The sequence below is a fragment of the Benincasa hispida genome, chromosome 4, assembly GCF_009727055.1.
Source record: "Benincasa hispida cultivar B227 chromosome 4, ASM972705v1, whole genome shotgun sequence".
NCBI lineage: Eukaryota > Viridiplantae > Streptophyta > Magnoliopsida > Cucurbitales > Cucurbitaceae > Benincasa > Benincasa hispida.
In genome coordinates this window covers 5,093,156-5,113,253 of record NC_052352.1, presented here as the reverse complement: position 1 = coordinate 5,113,253, position 20,098 = coordinate 5,093,156, and the positions used below count along the sequence as shown (strand labels likewise).

Here is a 20,098-nt window from a genome sequence, read left to right as displayed (position 1 = left end):
TTAGTGGCATTTAAAAATTAGTTTTTTTTTCAGCTTATTATTTAATGAATATTCTCAAATAAAGTCCTTATCTCCAAGAATATATTGTAGTGGCACTCAAAACTTGTCAAGATTCATTCTAAGCTAGCATTTACATTCTATTGAGACAAAAAAAAAAAAAAAAAAAAAAAAAAAGAACATTCTCGATTTCTTTTGGCACAGGAAGAGGATCCAACCTCCCGGGAGACAAAATATATGTCAATTATAAGGTTAAATTGATTTTGCTCTTATATATATATATATAAATAATTATTTAGAGTAGATTTTTCCCCTTTTAAAAAATTTACACGTTAATGGACCCAAATTCACACGTGAGAGAAGCCCACACCAAAACCTACCAAATGATCGGCCTATTTTTCACACCTTTCGTTTGTCCTCATTGAGAAATTTTCAGTACTCTCACTTTTGTTTTATTAATTAATATTAGCAAAAATTGTCATTTTTTATATATATATATATATATATCATATCACTTTTAAATGACATGATGTAACTTACTAGCATAGTATTGAAATAAACTTTTTTATAGGCTATAACACATAATCCAATGCATTTGGCTTTTTCCCAACCTATCTCCAGTCTCTTCGTATACTCATTTGAGTTTATATATTATTAGGAGTGATTTTGGATCAAAAAGTATAATCGAGAAGGTCGGGAAAATAATAAAATTTGGACCAAAAATAGCACCCTAAGCCTAAAATAGACTTAGGGAAGAGGGTTAGTTCGTACCAAAGCTCAAATTTATGTACTCGACTGAGATCAACCTTAGCAAAATAGCTAATAAGCATGTTTGATATGCCCAAACCCAAAGCTTCATCATAGGACCAAAGTGGGCCTAGGGAGAGATGGTCGGCCTCAATCAACCTTAGCGAAACATGAAACCATGCTCGCCCTTTTACGGGATAGGTTACTTAATCATCCTAAAGTGACTTTGGAACCCTCGCAAAAAAAAAACTAGATCAATCGGTCGATCACCTCTATAAATCCATAATTATAGTTTCACATTAGGTAACTTGAGTTCCACTCTCAAACTCTTTAGTTTTCACATTCTTTTATTCTCTGACTTAAGCATTGGAGTATGTGTGACAAACATCACACGCGTGCGAAATAAATTTACTGTTAGTATCACGTGAAGGTAATGTGCATTTTTCCTATTCAAAATTTGACGTCAACATAGATTATATACTACCAATTGGTCAATGGTGTAATTTTATGCTTTTAGCCGTAGTTTATTTTTGTTCCGATCCTTTACAATGTCTAATTTTCCATTTTTGTTGAGCAAAGGGCATCAGACAACATTAGAAGCTTTTTTTTGCTAGCAAATTCTCTTTTAACGAAAAATTATTGTCGGGAGATATATAAAAATAATAATTAAACATTGAAATAATTTGAATTAGTTAGACTTAAAAACTAGCTTAATGGAAGTTCCTTTGTAATTTTTATTATTTGCATAATATATTTTGAACAAGTCTTTTTTGTTGTTGTACTAAAAAAAAAAGACTAATTTAGGCTCCATTTGATAATTTAATATATTATTATTTTTTTAATTAAGCATACAGACACTAATTTTATCTTTAAATTTCTTACTTTGTTATCTGTTTTTACTAATAGTTTAAAAAATCAAGCCAAATTTTGAAAACTTAAAAAAATAGTTTTATTTTTGGAATTAGGCTAAATATTCAACTATTATATTTTAAAAATATACAAATTAATATAAAAAATAGGAGGAAATAGGTTTAATTTTCAAGAATAAAAAACAAAAAGCAAAATGATTACCAATTGTGGCCTTAGTTACTTTTTTTTCAAATCTAAATTACACATATTCTACGCATAATGTGTTTTAGTACAAAGTTGTGGCTACATTTAAAAAATTATAATTATAGTGTTATATTGACACTTTTGTATACAAAATTAGATTAACAAAAATTGTAGAATTTAAAACAGTGAATATATATATTTGAAAATATAAAGACTTAAATGGATAAAAAAAAAATGAAAACATTAAGACTATAATAAACCTTTTGAAAGTAATTTAGAAACCACAATGAACATGAATTTATAATAAAAAATTAAAATATAATTTAAACCTTTTATTTACCTATTACTAAACAATTTCAATACTTGTTTCATTGTAGTCTCTAAAATTTTGAATGTCCCATTTCAATCTCTCAATTTTGCTTAAAAAATCATTTTAGTCATTGTTTTAATTTAATCAAATAGATAAAATGGCATATTAAATATCTCATCTAAATTCAACATCTTATTTTGTTTTATTTATTTCATTTTTTCCTGACCTCAACTATATTTGGAGTAAAAACTTTGGAACTTTTAACTTTTTTTTTTTTTTTAATGAAAATATGTGTCTTGAATTAAACTTTTTTTTACACTCTTAAAATGTTTTTTTTTAAATACGTCTTAAAATAGTTAAAGATTTAAAAATATTTTTGGTCTCTAAACTTTTGTGAAGTAATGTAGTCCATAAACTTTGGTTTGTAACGATTTAGTCCATATATTTTCAATTTTGTAACAATTTAGTCACTGAACTTACATAAGAAATAAATGATTATAGACTAAAATTTAGTAACTAAACGATTACTTTTATAAAAAAGTTAGAGATTGAAAATGGTTTTTATCATGTTTAAACCCTATGAAATAGGGTTGATCTCAAATTCTAGAATTAAGTTTGGATTTATTCTAGATTATTAAAATAATCAACCGACGTAGGCCAATGACAATGTGAAAATTGACATTTAAAAATAAAAATTGAATTCAAAGTCTTTATTTTGTATTCTTTTTGCTTTATTTATTTATTTATTCAAAGTCTTTATTTATTTTCCCATTTCCATTGGGGAAAACGCATTATTAAGGAGAAAATGCATTCACATTATTCATCCACACGGTTAGCCCGTAATAAAAGTCAAACGTAAGGGTACTTTGGTAAAAATGCATTCCCACCCTTCTATATAAGCCCTCCTCCCCCTTATCGTCTCTGTTCATCGCTTCTTTTTCAAATACAGCGTAGACTTTTGCAGAAGAACACAGATTCTTGGTTGAACCAATGGCTGAAGAAGGGCAAGTGATTGGAATTCATAAGGTTGAAGAATTTGATACGTTAGTCAAGCTAGGAAACGAAGCGGGTAAACTGGTATGATTTTCGCTTTTTAGTATCCTCCATTTCTACTACTTGATTCATTTCTATGTGATTTCGATGAAATTTTGGATCTGGTATGTAGGTATATCTGAACATTTTTCATGTCTCAACGATTGTTGTTGCATTATCATTGTTATTGTTGGAGAATGTTCTGTTTAATGATTTGGGAAAACTCGCCATCGATTCGTTAGGGTTTCTGATAGTTACATATGACTGGGTCTAGTTATTAGTTCAATTTCTTCAGATTTGACTAGTTATTAGTTTAATTTCTTCGGACTTAAGGACTTATGGAATGTTTTGAATTAATTTTTCTCTGTTATTCGTTTTGTGACGTTTTAGAACAAGTCTTTGAACTTGATGATGCCATAAGCAAAACTTCACTGTATTATATTTAGTTTCAGATCTATAATTCCTAATGTTTCTAAAATTTTGTTTGCTAGATTGTGGTGGATTTTACTGCTTCCTGGTGTCCACCATGCCGTTTCATTGCTCCAATATTCGCAGAGTTGGCTAAGGCGAACGTCAATGTCATTTTCCTGAAAGTGGACGTCGATGAAGTTAAAGTAACGAAATTTAAGCCCTTTTCAGCCTACCGTATTATGCCCTCTTTGTTGCTTCGGGAAATTGTTGATACAATGGAATGAGACTGTTTTGTTGAGTTGTTCCTGTTTTAACAAACAATGGCTCCTGTCTCTTTGCAGGAAATTGCTGAGAAGTACGGGGTTAATGCAATGCCGACCTTTGTTTTCCTGAAAGATGAGAATGAAATTCACAGGATTGTGGGTGCTGACAAAGTGCAGCTGGGGAATAAAGTAGCTGAGTTAGCCCGTTCAGCGGCTGCTTCTGCTACTTCTAGTGCATAAATGGTCACCTTGGAAGATCTTTCTCTCTCTTCTTATTATTATGGTGTATTAATGATTCTGGTTTCGGGTTTGTTCTACTTGTGGATTTCATGACATTGTGTCTGAGATGTTTACTTTGTTTAATGAATGTTTGTAGAACAATAAATGTATAATAAGATTTAACATATATGATAAATTAGCTGTTTGAGCTTTTGAATTCAATTCAGTGGTGGCTTAAAAGTTTAGAGATGGCTTCTTTTGTGTGGGGACATAAGAAAAGTAGTTTACTTTTGCTTTACTCTCTCTTTTTTCCCCTTAGCTTTAGGAAAGTCTTCATGCTGGGAAGGGTCTTAAGACTTATAAGTTTTGTGGTTGCTTGAAATTCTCGTATTTTGTTCTTGGTTGTCCATGATGTGTTGTGCTTGATCAGGATAGATAAGATCTGAAATTTTGGAGACTTGTCCCTTTCTGGTCAAGATTTAGGGGACCTTTGATATGAGGAAATGGGATGAAAGGAGGAAAAGAATGAATAGGTGTCTGCATACTCTTGGAATAAAGTTAGATGTCTTTCAAGGTGGGGTATTGGAATAATTTATTCCTAAGCATATTTTGTATCCAAGACTATATACATTATGGTTTCTTTTCCTTTCATTTTTATGTTCCAATCTTTTTAGCCAGTAATATTTCAGTTTTATTTCATTACATATTAAATTTAAGATTTTTCTAATGTATTTTGGTCCTAGGGTCTTTTAGGCTTCAAAAAGAGACTTCTCAAGGAATGTTGACTAAATTGTTTAGGCTTCGTTTCGTAACTATTTGAATTTTTGTTTTTAGTTTTCGAGTATTATGCATGCCTACAAGCATTCATTCTACCTCTAATTTTCTTGATTTGTTATATTCTTTTTGTAGATGGTTTAAAAAATCAAGCCAAATTTTAAGAATTAAAGAAATAGGTTTTATTTTATAACCATTTGATTTTTTGTTTTTGTTTCTAAAAATTAAGCGACACTACTTTTTGTTGTTATCTATTTTTTACCAATGGTTTAAAATACAAGCCAAAATTTGAAAACTAAAAAAATAGTTCTTAAATAATTGTTTTTGTTTTTGAAATTTAATTAAGAATTCAACCATTGTATGCAAATCATGTAAGAAATGGGATGAAAATAGACTTAATTTTTAAAAATGAAAAATAAAAAACAAAACAATTACCGAATGTAGCTTTTTAAAAACTTGTTTTTGTTTTGGAATTTGATTAAGAATTCAACCATTATAATTAATAAATATAAAAATCATTATAAAAAATAGAGAAAAAATATGTTTAATTTTTTTAAAAAAATAAAAACAAAAAATGGAATAATTTTTTTTTTTTTTTTTTTTTTTTTTTTTTTTTTTTTATCAAACAGGGTATTAGCTGACAGCTGTCAATATTATAATAAAAATTGTCAACTTATTACAAAGTATTTATGGGTACAAATAGGTTAAACATTTAAGATATGAAGCAACTAAAAGTATTATAAAGATAAACACTTTGAAATATCTTTTAAAATGTTAGAAGGTTGTTCCTTTTTAAGTGGTACCAATCTATTTATAAACCTTTATTCCGAATAGAAAGAGTGATTTGAAATTGAACTTTATTGTTATTGTTTATAAAGGATTCTTAATTCACCATATTAGGTATTAATAGCCCTATCAATCTATATAACTAATCCAACTTAAGAACAAAGAAAACTCTTCAATTTTGTACTCATATGAGTTTAACTTAACAGCTTAGACATTTTTGTTTTAAAAAATCGTATGTAATTGTAAAAAAATTAATAATAATAATAATAATAATAATAATAGTAATAATAAATAATCGTGGCCGAATTCCAGCATCCTCTTTTTCTTCAAGTGGACAAGGTTTTTTGTCCTTATTTCCCCAGTGATTTTAATTGGCCCAAATGTGTATGTGAGAGAAAGCTTCCATAGACGTGGGCCATGGCGGAGAATCCAATTCCTTGACCTCTTCAAGTCCTACTTATTATTTATTTATTAGTACTTTCGTTTTTCAGTTGAGGATAGTGACACCCTTTTTTTTATTACAAAAACCTCTAACATCAAGGCTGGTAATATAAATTTATATCAGTTAAGTTATGGTCAGATTGATATATCCTATAGCACTCGATATAGCAATGATACATGTTTTTGTTAAAAGTAAATCTGGTCGATGGTAATTGACGCACTTCATCTTTTGAGATTAGAGATTTGATTTCCATCTTTGTAATTCTTTTACTAAAAGAGTCATTTTAATATTTAAAAATTTAATTATATTTCACTTTATATTTAAGTTTTTTAAAATATTTATTTTTCTAGGAAACTACTTTGATATTTGGACTTTGATAATGTGCTATTTGAAGGAATCTATGAAGATCCTGAGCGAAAGTGAGGATTGATTCCAATTTTTAATTTTACACATAAAATAAATTACAGAATACAAACTTTATACATAATCACACAACATGCTATAATAAAAAAGAGAATAGAATTAGAGTTTCAAGAAACTCTTACCTTTAAAGAACTTTTCTTCACGTTTTCCTCTCCAAGAATGGTTGGTTAAGTACAAAACCATGAGAATCCAAGGAGTAAAAGAGAGATTGAAAAATTGGGAATTTTTTAGAATATTGCCCCCTTTGTCAAACAAAGAAGAAGAAAGAAAATCTCAAATATAACCACCCACACTCACATGTTGGTTGAGAGAATAGGGGAATTTCCCTCCCTAAATAAAATTCAAAATTAAAATAAAATAATTTTGCTTTTAATATATAACCAACTTATTATATGTATATATATATGTATGTAAGTAATTATATGTTATATCATATATAATATATAACCTATAGTTTAATATTGTATCACATACAATATAAATTATAGTTTTAATTCTCTCAACAAAGATATTTAATATAAATTATATTTATATTAAATTTAATTATATAAATCCAATTCACATAATTCATATTCGAATCATATTCAAATGTTTATTTCTTTTCAAATAAACTTTATAATGTATCAAATACATTATAGTAATTATATGATATATAATTAAATTAAATTAATTATATCACATATAATTAATACCCTCAATTAATTTGGACAATTCAAATTAATCTAAAATTGATTTTCATTTAATCATTGTTGAGCTACATAGGGGACCTCATGGAGCTCCAATGGTACTTGAATAATTAATTAATTAAACTCCTTTAATTAATTATTCAACATGAACTGTCGGACACTCCACTAAAAACTGACAGCTGCACTCTTCGTACTAGATATATATTTCTGTGTCTATTAGATATAACCAGTCAACAGTGCGATGACCCTTCACAAATTGCTCGTAAGTACATCTAGGCTAAAATTACCATTTTGCGCCTATAGTTACATCTAACTCCTTAAGTACCACGAATCCCTCTAATGAACAATAAGTCATAGTCCAACTATGACTATGAAGGAAATTGGACATGAGGATTTCTATGAGTAGTGGAAGAATCGTTCCAAATTTCATTCATATATGAACAATAAAATTACAGTCAAGAAACGAAAACATATAGGCTATGTATAAACCGAAACTATAACATGCTTTACTAAATGATCAAGGGAAGAATTCACATACATTTGAAGACTCATCTTCAACACCCTTGATCATGAACACTCGTTCACAGCAAGACGGCAACCACGAATGCTTGAACACTACAAACTCTACACTACACGATCACAGCAAACTCGAACACCGCAATCTCCAAGTCACGAACACCCCGAACACCACGAACGACCTCCACAGAATCTCGACTGCATCGAGTTGAGTATGACACCACCAAAAAGGTTACCTTGGTATTATCGATGTGAGAATCCAGAGTGTGGACTCTGTGTGGACTTGGTTAGAAGTAGAGACTGGAAGAGAACAATAATGTAAATGATTGAGCAAGTGGGAGATATCAAAGCCTATCGTATAGGACGATACCCAATCGTTTAACAAAAGCTATGTGATCGTTTAGCTCATCGGCCAGTTGAGAGTCTATCGTATAGAAACTCTCTACGATCGTCTAGTGTCTTCAAGTTGTCGTTTAGTAAATCGTATTTATTTGACAAGCTTTCCATGAGTTATTTCCGAGAGTGGAAATCTCAAATCAACATTACTAAAATTAGGAAGTCATTTTTTCTTTTATCTCACGGTTACCATGAAACCACCAATAACCTTCCACTCAATTGGTTATTAGAGAAAAAGAAATAATTATCCAATAATTAATATTATTATAAATATACATGATAACCAACTTACCATATTATATTTATAACCTATAGTTTTAATATTTCATCTCATGAAACATATAAACCATTGTTCTTTTTCTATTTCATGGTACTTAATGTAAATCTCATTTACATTAATCCTCCATTTGATGTATCTCATACATCACACCGATCATCTCATATATAATCGAATTTTCCTCTTGTCAATTTAAACATTTCAAATCAACACCAAGAACTGATTCTCAACTTGAATCCATTGAGCTACCAAGGGGACCTTATGGACCTGTAGCTTGAAGCTCCAACAGTATGTGAATAATTGACTAAACTTTTTAGTCACAGTATCCACCATCTGTCAACTACCAGACACTCTACTCAAGACCGATAGCTACACTCTCCTTACTACAAATATATTTTGTGTCTATATCAACCAATCAACAGTGCGATAACCCTTCATAGATTGCTTTTAAGTACAGCTTGGTCAATAACTGTTATGCCTCTGTAATTGTATCAAACTCTTTAAGTACCATTGATCCCTGTAATGAACATAAGTCATAGTCCTACTATGACTGAGTCCTCTCTTCCAAAGAGAAGTTGTGACCACTATGTTCAAGACCCGGAATCAGCCCTAAAGGGAGCAATCTATCTACTTACCCTGCTTCGGGAAGGGAGTAAATTTCATCTTGTGTAACTAAGTTCCCAGCTCCCAGATCAGACAAATCTCCAAAAAGGTAAGAAATGTTGAGTTGGCAATTTGGCAACTCTCACCCATACTAATCAAAGGACCGCCCTCAAAGGCAGGAGTTTCCAAAACACTTAAGATCAAGACCGACAACTACATTCTCCTTACTACAAATATATTTTATGATTTGGTATGTAAGGGCCCTTTTTTTTGGCATTAATTGCTATTGAGTCTACATTATTAAAGTGTTGAGTCATTTGTAGCTTCGTACTGGTGAAATGGAGCCCAAATTGGAGAAGAAACGAAGCAATCTGCATCTGTACACTGTACCACAGCATTGCAACGCTGTGATGAGGTGGAACGGGGTGGTTTGGTTCATGGCTCGCTTGGTTCGCCTCCGATTCACTTGGTTTGAGCAATTCGGGTCCAGTTTGGGTGCTAGAGGGTCCAATTTGTGCGGTTCAAAACCCAGTTCATTTGTTTCGAACCGCTTGACTATTAATTTGTAATAGTTAGACTTTTTTTATTAATTTAATTAATATAAATGTCATATTAATTTAATTAATGGTTTTAGGAGTCCAATCTTGGTCCATAATTGTTGTTTAAATTATGCATACGATATATGGTTTAATTATTTTGTATGTCATAATGTATGTCATATAGTAAAAATTTCCACTATAGGTTATGCATTATTCATGTATTATTTATATTATAAATGTTATAATATATAGTTGCACGATTTAATTTTATAGCATGCTCATGCATCATATAGTATAAATGTTATACTATATGGTTGCATGCATTAATAACATATACATGCATCATTTATATTATAAGAGTTATAATATATAGTATGGATGTATGTTATTAATTGTTTTATTACCTTATTATATTATATATGGTTAGTAATAAAATGAGAATTGCATGATATATGACACTAAATTGTTATAATTTTATAAAGTATGTCATTTGATGCAATAAATGGTTTTAATTTATTTCATTTATTTTATAAAATTTATAATTAAATGAAATTAGAAATTAAAATCAATAATTCAAAATTGCATGCAAACTTAGGTAAAATCATTTTTTAAAATAGTTTTAAAATATGATTCACATAGACCTAAGATCACAAATTTCTAATGAGATTATAAATTAGTTTAATTTTTTTAATCAGTTTAATAGGATTAAATTGGTTTTAATAAAAGATTAAACTTTTGGCAAACGTATTTATAAGGGACCTTTTGTATAAGGCTAGTTCTGTCTAGGTTAGGTATTTAAGTTGACAGAAATGGAACACCCCTACCTAGGAAGTGACTTGGAAAAATGAATTAGATAGATTTACTACAAGCATGCAATTGTTGATTAATGTTTGTTAAAGTATTTAACGAACATTAATCAAAATTGTTTAACTATCTAAAGTAAATGTTACTTTTGGACAAACTTAAACAATCACTTAGTAAAAGTAATTAGCCGTATTTTTCCTAAATTAAATAAACTCCTAGGTTATTAAAATATTCAGTGGGAAGAAAAAGATGTATACGATACATCAATTTTTACTCACGTTTCTCCCTTAATATTCACACTGTAAGACTCATGCTTGGCCTTGAGGTGCACTGGGAGTGTCCCCCTTCGGATGGTGTTTGCATGGGTCAATATCAAGGTGAATGGAGAGAGTATTTATAGTAAGTGGGAGAGGAATGTGTGTCAACATGTCCTACGATCTCCTTCAATGGTTTGTATCTAGAGGCGCCTTGGGAGCATCTCCCTTCGGATGGTTTGTGCATTAGGTCAATATCAAGGTGAACTCCATAAATGGATAGGATCGTTTTAGTTTTTACCCTAATCGGTTTTTTCACTTCGGTTGGCTCATTGGGACGGAACTCCAAGGTCTAAAATGAAGGGTCACACTTACAAGAAATTGTTAAGCTAGTTAATGATTTATTGACCAAATAAATGATGATCGGTTATTATAGGAATAAGAGTTATTTTGGTGTAATAATTGGTTGGAAGTGTCTCGGTTGAGTGAAAGGACAACTAACTACCCTTTGGTGGCTTTTGTTCTAAATCACTAAAGGATCATTGTAAAACTAGATGTTAAGTGGGGTTCATTTAGTTTCTGCTAAAATTGATTGGATGTTTCAGAGTTATGCTAAAATCTAATGTAGATCAATTCTTATCAGCAAAAATGTGAAACTGTAATTTTCCGTTAGTTGCCTCTAATATTTTGTCCATTTTTAATTAGACAGTGTGAAAAGATTCAATTAAAACTTTTTTCGTGTTTAACAACCTCAGCATTATCATGACTGAGGATTGTCCTCAAGTCCCAACCCCTGATGCAACACGAAATGTTCAAGATGCATACGAAATATGGATAAAGGCTAATTCTAAGATCAGGTATCACATTTTGGTAAGCATACCTGATGCATTAGCCAAAAGATTTGAGAGCATGGTCACTGCACATCAGAACATGAAATCAATGAGAACTGTTTGAGCAAAAGTTCTCACAATTCAATCAAAATAGGGTTGGTTACAACGAAACCAGTAATGTCAGTGATAACATGTAGAAATACAAGTTATTTATACCGTTTTATTTAGATTATGCGGCAAAAAGAAGGAAAAGTTGCGTTGATAGTATAGAAATTGGCTTAGAATCGCAAAAATTGTAAAGTGTCGTAAGCACACCCGCTAACCCCATTGTGATGGAAAAATGGAATGTCCAAGTCTTTGTTTTGCAGAAAACAGTCACCGCATGCGACAATCGCTCGAGGAAAAAAATGAACAACGCATTATCACAGCATGCGACAATCATTCAAGAACAAAGAAAGAACAATGCAATTGTAGCGCATGCGACGATCGATCATGGACGCAAACGATCAACGCATTTCCACCGCATGCGACAATCGATAAAACATCAAAACAATTTCACCGCATGCGGCGATCGATCGTAGATGAAAAGAGTGATGTATTCGTAAGGACTTTTGACATTGTACAACTTTTCTGTTGTACGATTCTGACCAATTGAACGTGGAGCAGAGCAGACGTTTCTACCAAGCCATGGCAGGAATTATCAGTTTTTCAGAGTGGGACCACTGATACAGAAGAAGCCAAGGTCTATAAATAGCTACCTTAAATTCAAAGAAAGAAGGCTGGTCTGAAGAGACAATTTATAGAAATCGGGGGAGAAAGACGAGATAAGATCGAGATGGAAGTTTCTGGAGTAAGCAATTATTTTCATTCCCGAAGAAGAAGCTCTGTGCAAGAGGTCACTTCTACCTAGAAAACAAGCCTGAGAGGGAAGCTTTCCACTCCATTTCTACCACACGCCGACAAGAAAATCGTCTCCGATCGGGATCCGTGTCAAGACATTGACACTCTTTCCATATTTGTTCTTATTTTCCATTCATCTACTGTATTCATCTCTAAACTTTCATTCACTATCTGTAACAAACGCTTATCCTTAGATTTTAATATCATTATCGTATTCATCAACATTTCTCCGTTCTTCTCCATACATTCATCATCCATCTTCTTCATCATGTGTAACTAATCCCCAGGGTAAGGGGAAGGATTAAGCGAGTGAGTTAATATTTGTTGAAGAAATCGACTGAGTTTAGCTAAAGCATGCTCAACGGAATCTTCATCTGTGAGAGCAGAAGTGAAGATGTTATTTCGCCTCTCGAAAGAAGGTTGGAAGAATGCGGTAACTAAAACGAGAAGTATTTTCAGAGATGGAAACAACCTTGTGTTCATCACGTTCATCCCTATTTCACCATAGACATATGGGAACACGACCGATCACTGAAAGGTGTATGCCAAAGGAAAGCGAAACCTTAGTTGCGTCCTCAATAAGATTGACAAACTTGCGATGTCCTTTCCCTCAACCCATTATCTTTCTGACTCATTTCACAAGACTTGCCACCGCATTTATCAGACACTTTTGCACATCTTCACAACCAGTCCTCAACTTTTATATTTAATTGTTTATTCATTTACTTTATCACCGCAATTTACTTTATCACATTTTACTTTTCAGTGCATTTTATTCTTTACCGCAATTTACTTTTCAACACAATTCATTATTCTTTATGTTTAACCGGTCGCATATACCACATTAGTATCGCATTAATTCTCACAATCCCCATGTTCGACCTCAGATCACTCTGAGAAACTTGCGTTGGAATTATACTTGGTTCTAGCGTAAGAAAACTTGTGACACGCGCACTACACGAATGCATACTACTAAGCATTTAAGCATCATTGCATACATTTAGAATGTAGTATCGCATATTATCATTGTCGCATAGCACATACATATAAATTTATTATTACAAGTTTTTGGCGTTGTTGCCGGGGACAAGAACATGAATCATCACATCATAAATCATCAGCGCATAAGCATTAAATTTTTCTATTATAGTCAGCTCCCTAAATAAACTCCAGTCCATATTGAATGTCAAGGGACAAAAGAGAAAACAATTTTTTGTTAAATCTAGTGAAGTTAATCAACGAGGATTTTCCTCTGAGATGAAACTTGGAGTTTATGATATGAGTTATGGAGCTGATCCCACTACTCTCCAGAAAAGGAAGAACTTCGAAGAAAATAAATCTGATTTATTCGTCATGAAGACGTATTTAGTAGAGAATGATGATTCTGCCTGGATAGTTAATTCAAGAGCTACTAATCACATATGTTTTTCTTATCAAGGATTTAATTCCTGGAGACAATTGGTAGCTGGAGAGATGTAAAACCCGGACCTTAATCACTTTAAGCAGGAGTAAGTAATATGATGTCTTCTAATGAGTTAAATGAAGCCATGTTTAAGGAGGGATAGAGGATGGAAGCAAGAAGAAATAAGCTCTTGTGTAGCTAAGTGTAAACCCCAAATTCTAAGTTTCCTAAACAAGCATGTTTAGCCAAAGGAATGATATATTAAATATCTAATAAGTGAAAAACCATGTTATTTATAAGAGTTGTTGAGAAAGGAAAAGAAAAACACAAAATAAGAAAACTCATTTATTGGTTTGGTACGTGGCGGTTCGTCCTTAAATTCGGGAGGCGGCAGAAGATAAAAAGGAAGAGGAAATTCGAAAGCTTGGTTTTCGGCAATCTACCTGAGCAAATTTAGTCAAATCGGTGCCATTTAAAAGCTAGAAGAATCTAGTTTTCGAGGTTGTCATGTCGGAGAAAGATTTCAAGAGGAGAAGAACAAGAAGTGAAGAAAGTGTAGAGGAGGCAAAATCATGGATTAATCAGGGCCCGAAGGTGAATACTGGAAGCTCTAGGCCAAACTATAAGGAATTTTTGGCTGAAATGTTAAAGTAATAAATTTACTCAATTCTAAACAAGTTTGTAGAAGGAAGTTTCTTCAAAAGAGGTCTAGATTTTGAGTTATGAATTTTTGAATTTGTAATAGAGAATCTGTGCATAAGCAGACAGCTGCTTGAGAAGAACAAGCAAACAGTTCACCATGGAGAGTTATAGTGAGATATGGAGAATGAGGATCTCACTTATAAAGGAAATCTCGCTAATTTTATATTGAGGATCTCGCTCTAGAAAGAAATCTCTCTAGAAATTGGGTTGAATCTCGTTGGTAAGGTTAGTATCGCTAGGATGAAAGTCTGTCAGGAAAAGCCTGATCTCGCTCATGAGGATTTCGCTGATCTCGCTCATGAGAATCTCGTTAGTAAATCTATCTTTGATAATGAAAGTTCCATTAAAAAATGAACTATTTGAGGTATTTTGCTAAAAATTCTAAGTAGTTAACCGGGAATTATGTCCTTTTAGGCCAAGAAGAGCTAGAAGAGGCATATAATCCATTAAGAGGCCAACGAGGTGTGAGTGACTATGTGATGCTTTAATGTTTTAATGATTTAGAAACTATGATTTCTTAGAAGATATTTCTCATATTAAGTGTTCAAATGAAGTGCCAAGCAACATATGTTTGAAGCTATATCTCATGCTAAGTAAAGCATGTTTTCCACGGAAATTGACACGATTTAAATATGTTATCTTGTTCAAATACTTTTAGCATGTTTTAGTAACTCCATTTTCATGATGTTTACTAGTCTATGGGTTTTCCAAGTATGTTTTCCATGTCTAATGCATGCTAATGGTTTTTACAAGTTGGTTCAGTGTATTTTAAGCCTACTTATTTCACAAAGTATGAAGCATGCGTTAGGGTTAAAGCTAAGGTTGAATGAAACTTGATGTATTACATTTTAAATACCTAAGATTGTCAAAGTACAGACGTTGGTATTTCTAAACATAATGAAAAGGGATACTAAAGGTAGGGAAGGCATCTTAAAGAGTTTCTATGCTATATTTGATAACTATTCTTTTAATGCTCTTCGAAAACTTGATAGCTTAAATGAGTCGAATACTGAAGGTATGGAAGGTATCTGAATAAATGTACCGAAGATGTTGATGGTACATAGAAAACACCACGTGCACGTTTGTAATACGACGTCAAGGGATTGAGCAAAAGGGTTCTCCCCGACTAAGGTTGACGTTGAGGGATTGAGCAAAAGGGTTCTTTCCGACTAAGGTTGACGTTGAGGGATTGAGCAAAAGGGTTCTCCCCAATTAAGGTTGATGTTGAAGGTTAGATCTAGTAGTTCACTCTCAACTAAGGATAAAAGGAGGTTGAAGTATGGGTCTCCTAGGTTGTATACCAGCAAAGGGAGGGCCAAAGTATGGGTCTCTTGACCGGTAACAGACGTTGGGAGCTAGAGCGATGTATGCTCGTGCTTAACTAAGGAATAATGATTTTTAATGATGGTTTTAAAGGTTTTGTATACACGGTTTCTTGGTACATTTTAGTTCCAGTATTATGTTTTCGAGCTTTCAGTTTAAGCATGATATTTATGTTTTTATTAAGTCACTCACTGGGCTTCTAGCTCACGTTTTCAAATGTTTTTTTTTCAGGTAGCGGTCAGATTCCTCAAGGTTGATCTTGCTGCTGCTTGCCACTGAAAAGTTCGACTTGTTCAGAAGAACTTAGGTTGATGGCTTGTTTATGTACACATGTTTTGAGAGGGGCTAGGGTTTTGATAGAAATGTTTTGGGCCATTTATGAATATTTTTTCGTAGATGTTAAGTCATGGCTGTATGCATGTGTTTATGTATCTTTGTAGAACCTTAAGGGAGGCTTGTTGTATGTGTATATTACTAATGTGTTGAACAGGTTGGTATCTAGAATAGAAGGCTATAGTTGTGGGTATTGGCAGTAGGGTTAGTAACTACCACGGTCATATCCTCATCCAGATTAAAAGGATAACTGGGAGGGGGTGTGACAAGAGATGGCTCTTAAAGTCAGTACTTGTAAGGCCGTCTTAATAGTTACTATAGACAGGCTTAAGTTATTTTTGGACAAGTAACGATATATGTTATCGGATGACGTATATGTAGTACCTCAAATCAAGAGGAACTTAATTTCAGTTTCTTGTCTGATTAAACAAAAGTGTTTATTTTTAAAAATGGAATGGAACTAGACTTTGGTTCAGTGGAAAATAAATTATATGTACTAAGGTCATTAGTTACAAAAGTCGTGCTAAATACTGAAATGTTCAAAATGGCAAAAACTGTTAAAAGATCGAGAGTTTTTCCTAAAGAAAATGCCCATCTTTGGCATCTAAGGTTATGTCACATTAATCTCAATAGGATTGAGAGATTGGTGAAAAGTGAACTTCTAAATGGTTAAGAAGAAAACTCTTTGCATGTATGTGAGTCATGCGTCGAAGGTAAAATGACAAATCAACCTTTTATTGGAAAAATTTATAGAGCCAAAGAGACCTTGGAGCTTATACATTCAGACCTTTGTGGTCCAATGAATGTAAGAGCACATTATACATTCAGACCTTTGTGGTCCAATGAATGTAAGAGCACAAAGAGGGTATGTATTGGGTTGATGCCCTAAATCTCCTAGGCTTTTATAGTTTGTAATTATATTGTACAAACATTTTATTTATGTAATAAAATATATGATGTTTTATTTCAAAATTAGTTGCATTAACCACAAACCAATAAACTAACATCTAAGGTTATCTTGTAACTTAAACATGTATGTAAAGACATACAGGTGGATCATGTTTAAGTGATAACCTAAATGGTTTGTAGTAGATGGATAAGGCTAGATACCTTATCTTAGTAACACTACGAGTATAGCTCGCTTTGTAGATGTTACAATTGTTGTAAAATGCTACAAATGATCTGATCACGATCATTCATGTGGAGGCATGTGAGTGGAGATATTATATACAAAAGAGTTTGTATAAAATCCAGACACGACATGTTTAATCTCATTATATAACGTCGTTCATAATAGAGACTTACATTTCACCAGGATGACCATAGTAACATGACTTGAATCCTGAGTAAGTTGTGAACTCTTGTCCATGAAGGTGGTCCTTTGATTTGTATAGGTGAGAGTGGTCAGATCGCCGACTCATAAGCCTACCATTTTGGAGATTTGTCTGATTGGGGAGCTGGAAACACAACTACACAAGAAAGAATTCACTCATTTCCCAATGTCGGGAAAAGTAGATAAATTGCTCCCTTAAGGGTTGATTCCAGGGCTTGAACAATGTGGCACCACATTCTCTCCTGGCCCAAGAGGGGTTTGGTCATAGTTGGACTATGATTTATTGTTCATTAGAGGGATCGGTGGTACTTAAGGAGTTAAATGTAACTATATGGGCAAAACGGTAATTTTGACCCAACTGTACTTACAAGAAATTTGTGAATGGTCATTGTACTATTGATTGGTTATATTCAATAGACACAGAAATATATCTATAGTACGAAGAGTGTAGTTGTCGGTCTTTGGTGGAGTGGCCGATAGTTAACGGATGGTGAAGAATTTAATTAAAGAGTTTAATTAATTATTCAAATATTGTTGAAGCTTCAAGCTACAGGTCCATGAGGTCCCCTCGGTAGCTCAACAAGAATTAATGAGAATTAGTTTTTGGATTAATTTGAATTGTTTAAATTAATTGAGGGAATTAGTTAATTATATCTGATATAATTAATTCTAATTATATCATATAATTATTATAATGTATTTGATGCATTATAATATAAAGTTTATTTGAGACGAAATAAATATTTGAATATGATTCAAATATTAATTATATGAATTTGATTCACATAGTTAAATTTAATATAAATGGGTTTATATTAAATGTCTTTGATGAGAGAATTAAGACTATAGGTTATATTGTATATGATGCAATATTGAATTATAGGTTTCATATATATATGATATAACATATGGTTATATATATATATATATATTAGTTTGTACTTGTAAATTAAAAAATATTTTTTTTGTTTCTAAAATTTTGATGTGAGGGAAATAACTTCCCTTCCATATTCTCTATCAAATAATACGATAGTGGGCAGTTCAAGGGTGTGGTTATTTTTTCTCTTTTTCTGGGTGTGTGAAAATATACACAAAAGATAGAGAGCTCTAAGTTTTTCTCGGTCACCCTTTTCTTCTCCTCTCCTCTCTATCAATTCCTTCTCACTCAAAATAGCTAGAGCCCCACTCCTTCTGAATTCTCATCTAGAGAATATTGAGGTAGCCGTTCGTGGTGATGTTCAAGGAAATTTTACTTAAAGATTAGATCTTCAAAGGTAATGATTTTGAGCTATTCTATTTTCTTCTCTTTAGTTAAGTTTATGCATGTTGCAACTTTTAGATGCATAATGTATATTTACTGTAAAATTTTACGTGCTGTGAAATTTTGGGAATTAGGACGATCCATTTCTACTGTATATTTCAGTATGAATATTTCATCTCTTTCATAGATGATTATTCTAGATATGGATATCTATACCTAATGCAACATAAGTCTGAATCATTTAAAAAGTTCAAGGAGTACAATACTGAAGTTGAAAACTTGTTAGGTAAAAAGATAAAAACACTACGATCTGATCGTGGTGGAGAGTATATGGACTTAAGATTCCAAAACTATATGATAGAACATGGAATACTGTCCATACTCTCAGCCTAGGTACGCCTCAATAGAATGGTGTATGTAAAGGAGAACCAGAACCCTGTTGGACATTGTTCGGTCTATGATAAACTATGCTCACTTACTGACTCGTTTTTGGATATGCGGTAGAGATTATGTTTATATTTTGAACAACGTTTCCTCAAAGAGTGTTTATGAAACACCTTTTAAATTATGGAGAGGTCATAAAGATAGTTTATGCCACTTCAAAATTTAGGGATGTCCAGCCCATATGCTAATGACAAATCCCAAAAAGTTTGAACCTCGTTCAAAAGTATGCCTATTTGTAGGCTACCCCAAGGAAACAAGAGGTGAGTACTTCTTTGATCCAAGTGGGAATACAGTGTTTGTGTCAACAAAAGATACCTTTTGGAAGAAGACCCACATGCGAGACCATAAACCGCGAAGTAAGATAGTTTTAAGTGAAATTTCTAATGAATCTACTAAGACTTCAACAAGGATTGTTGAAGAGGCTGATACATAAACAAGAGTTGTTGATGTTGGTTCATCTAGTTATTCACATCCATCTCAAAATTTGAGATTGCTTCGACGTAGTGGGGAGGTTATGAACCCACCTGTACGTTACATGGGTTTAACAGAAGTCCAAGACATGAGGATCCATTGTCTTATAAACAAGTAATGGAAGATGTTGACAAGGATAAATGTGTTAAAGCCATGAATCAAGAAATGAAGTCTATGTTCTTCAATTATGTTTGGGAGCTTGTAGATCAACCTGATGGGATAAAATCTATAAGTTGTAAATGGATCTACAAGAGAAAAAGAGGTATAGATGGAAAGATACAGACCTTTAAAACTAGACTTGTGGTAAAGGGTTATACCCAGATTGAGGGAGTGGACTATGAACAAACTTTATCACCTGTTGTCATGTTAAAGTCTATCAAAATTTTTTTGTCCATAGCCACATATTATGACTATGAAATATGGCAAACAGACGTCAAGACTGCCTTTTTGAATGATAATCTTGAGGAGACCATCTACGTGAATCAACCAGAAAGATTCATTGAACAAGATCAAGAGCAAAAGGTTTGCAACTTAATCGGTCAATTTATGGACTGAAACAAGTATCTC

The 20,098-nt window shown here is 32.4% G+C and overlaps 1 protein-coding gene across 1 annotated transcript; it reads left to right on the top strand.

Annotated features, from left to right (window-relative positions):
* Positions 1-3,025: 3,025 nt before the first annotated feature.
* On the top strand, positions 3,026-4,254 carry LOC120075233 (thioredoxin H-type-like). The gene is made up of 3 exons (XM_039028446.1): positions 3,026-3,184; positions 3,631-3,753; positions 3,892-4,254. Exons 1-3 carry the CDS (start codon positions 3,098-3,100, stop codon positions 4,051-4,053), a joined length of 372 nt encoding a protein of 123 aa, XP_038884374.1. The 5' UTR covers positions 3,026-3,097; the 3' UTR covers positions 4,054-4,254.
* Positions 4,255-20,098: the final 15,844 nt, after the last annotated feature.

Excerpts from the sequence above, each read along its gene's own strand:
- LOC120075233 (XM_039028446.1), top strand. The coding sequence starts at position 3,098 with ATGGCTGAAGAAGGGCAAGTGATTGGAATTCATAAGGTTGAAGAATTT. Across the intron at positions 3,185-3,630 it reads GAAACGAAGCGGGTAAACTG|ATTGTGGTGGATTTTACTGC; the intron begins GTATGATTTTCG and ends TTTGTTTGCTAG. Across the intron at positions 3,754-3,891 it reads TGGACGTCGATGAAGTTAAA|GAAATTGCTGAGAAGTACGG; the intron begins GTAACGAAATTT and ends GTCTCTTTGCAG.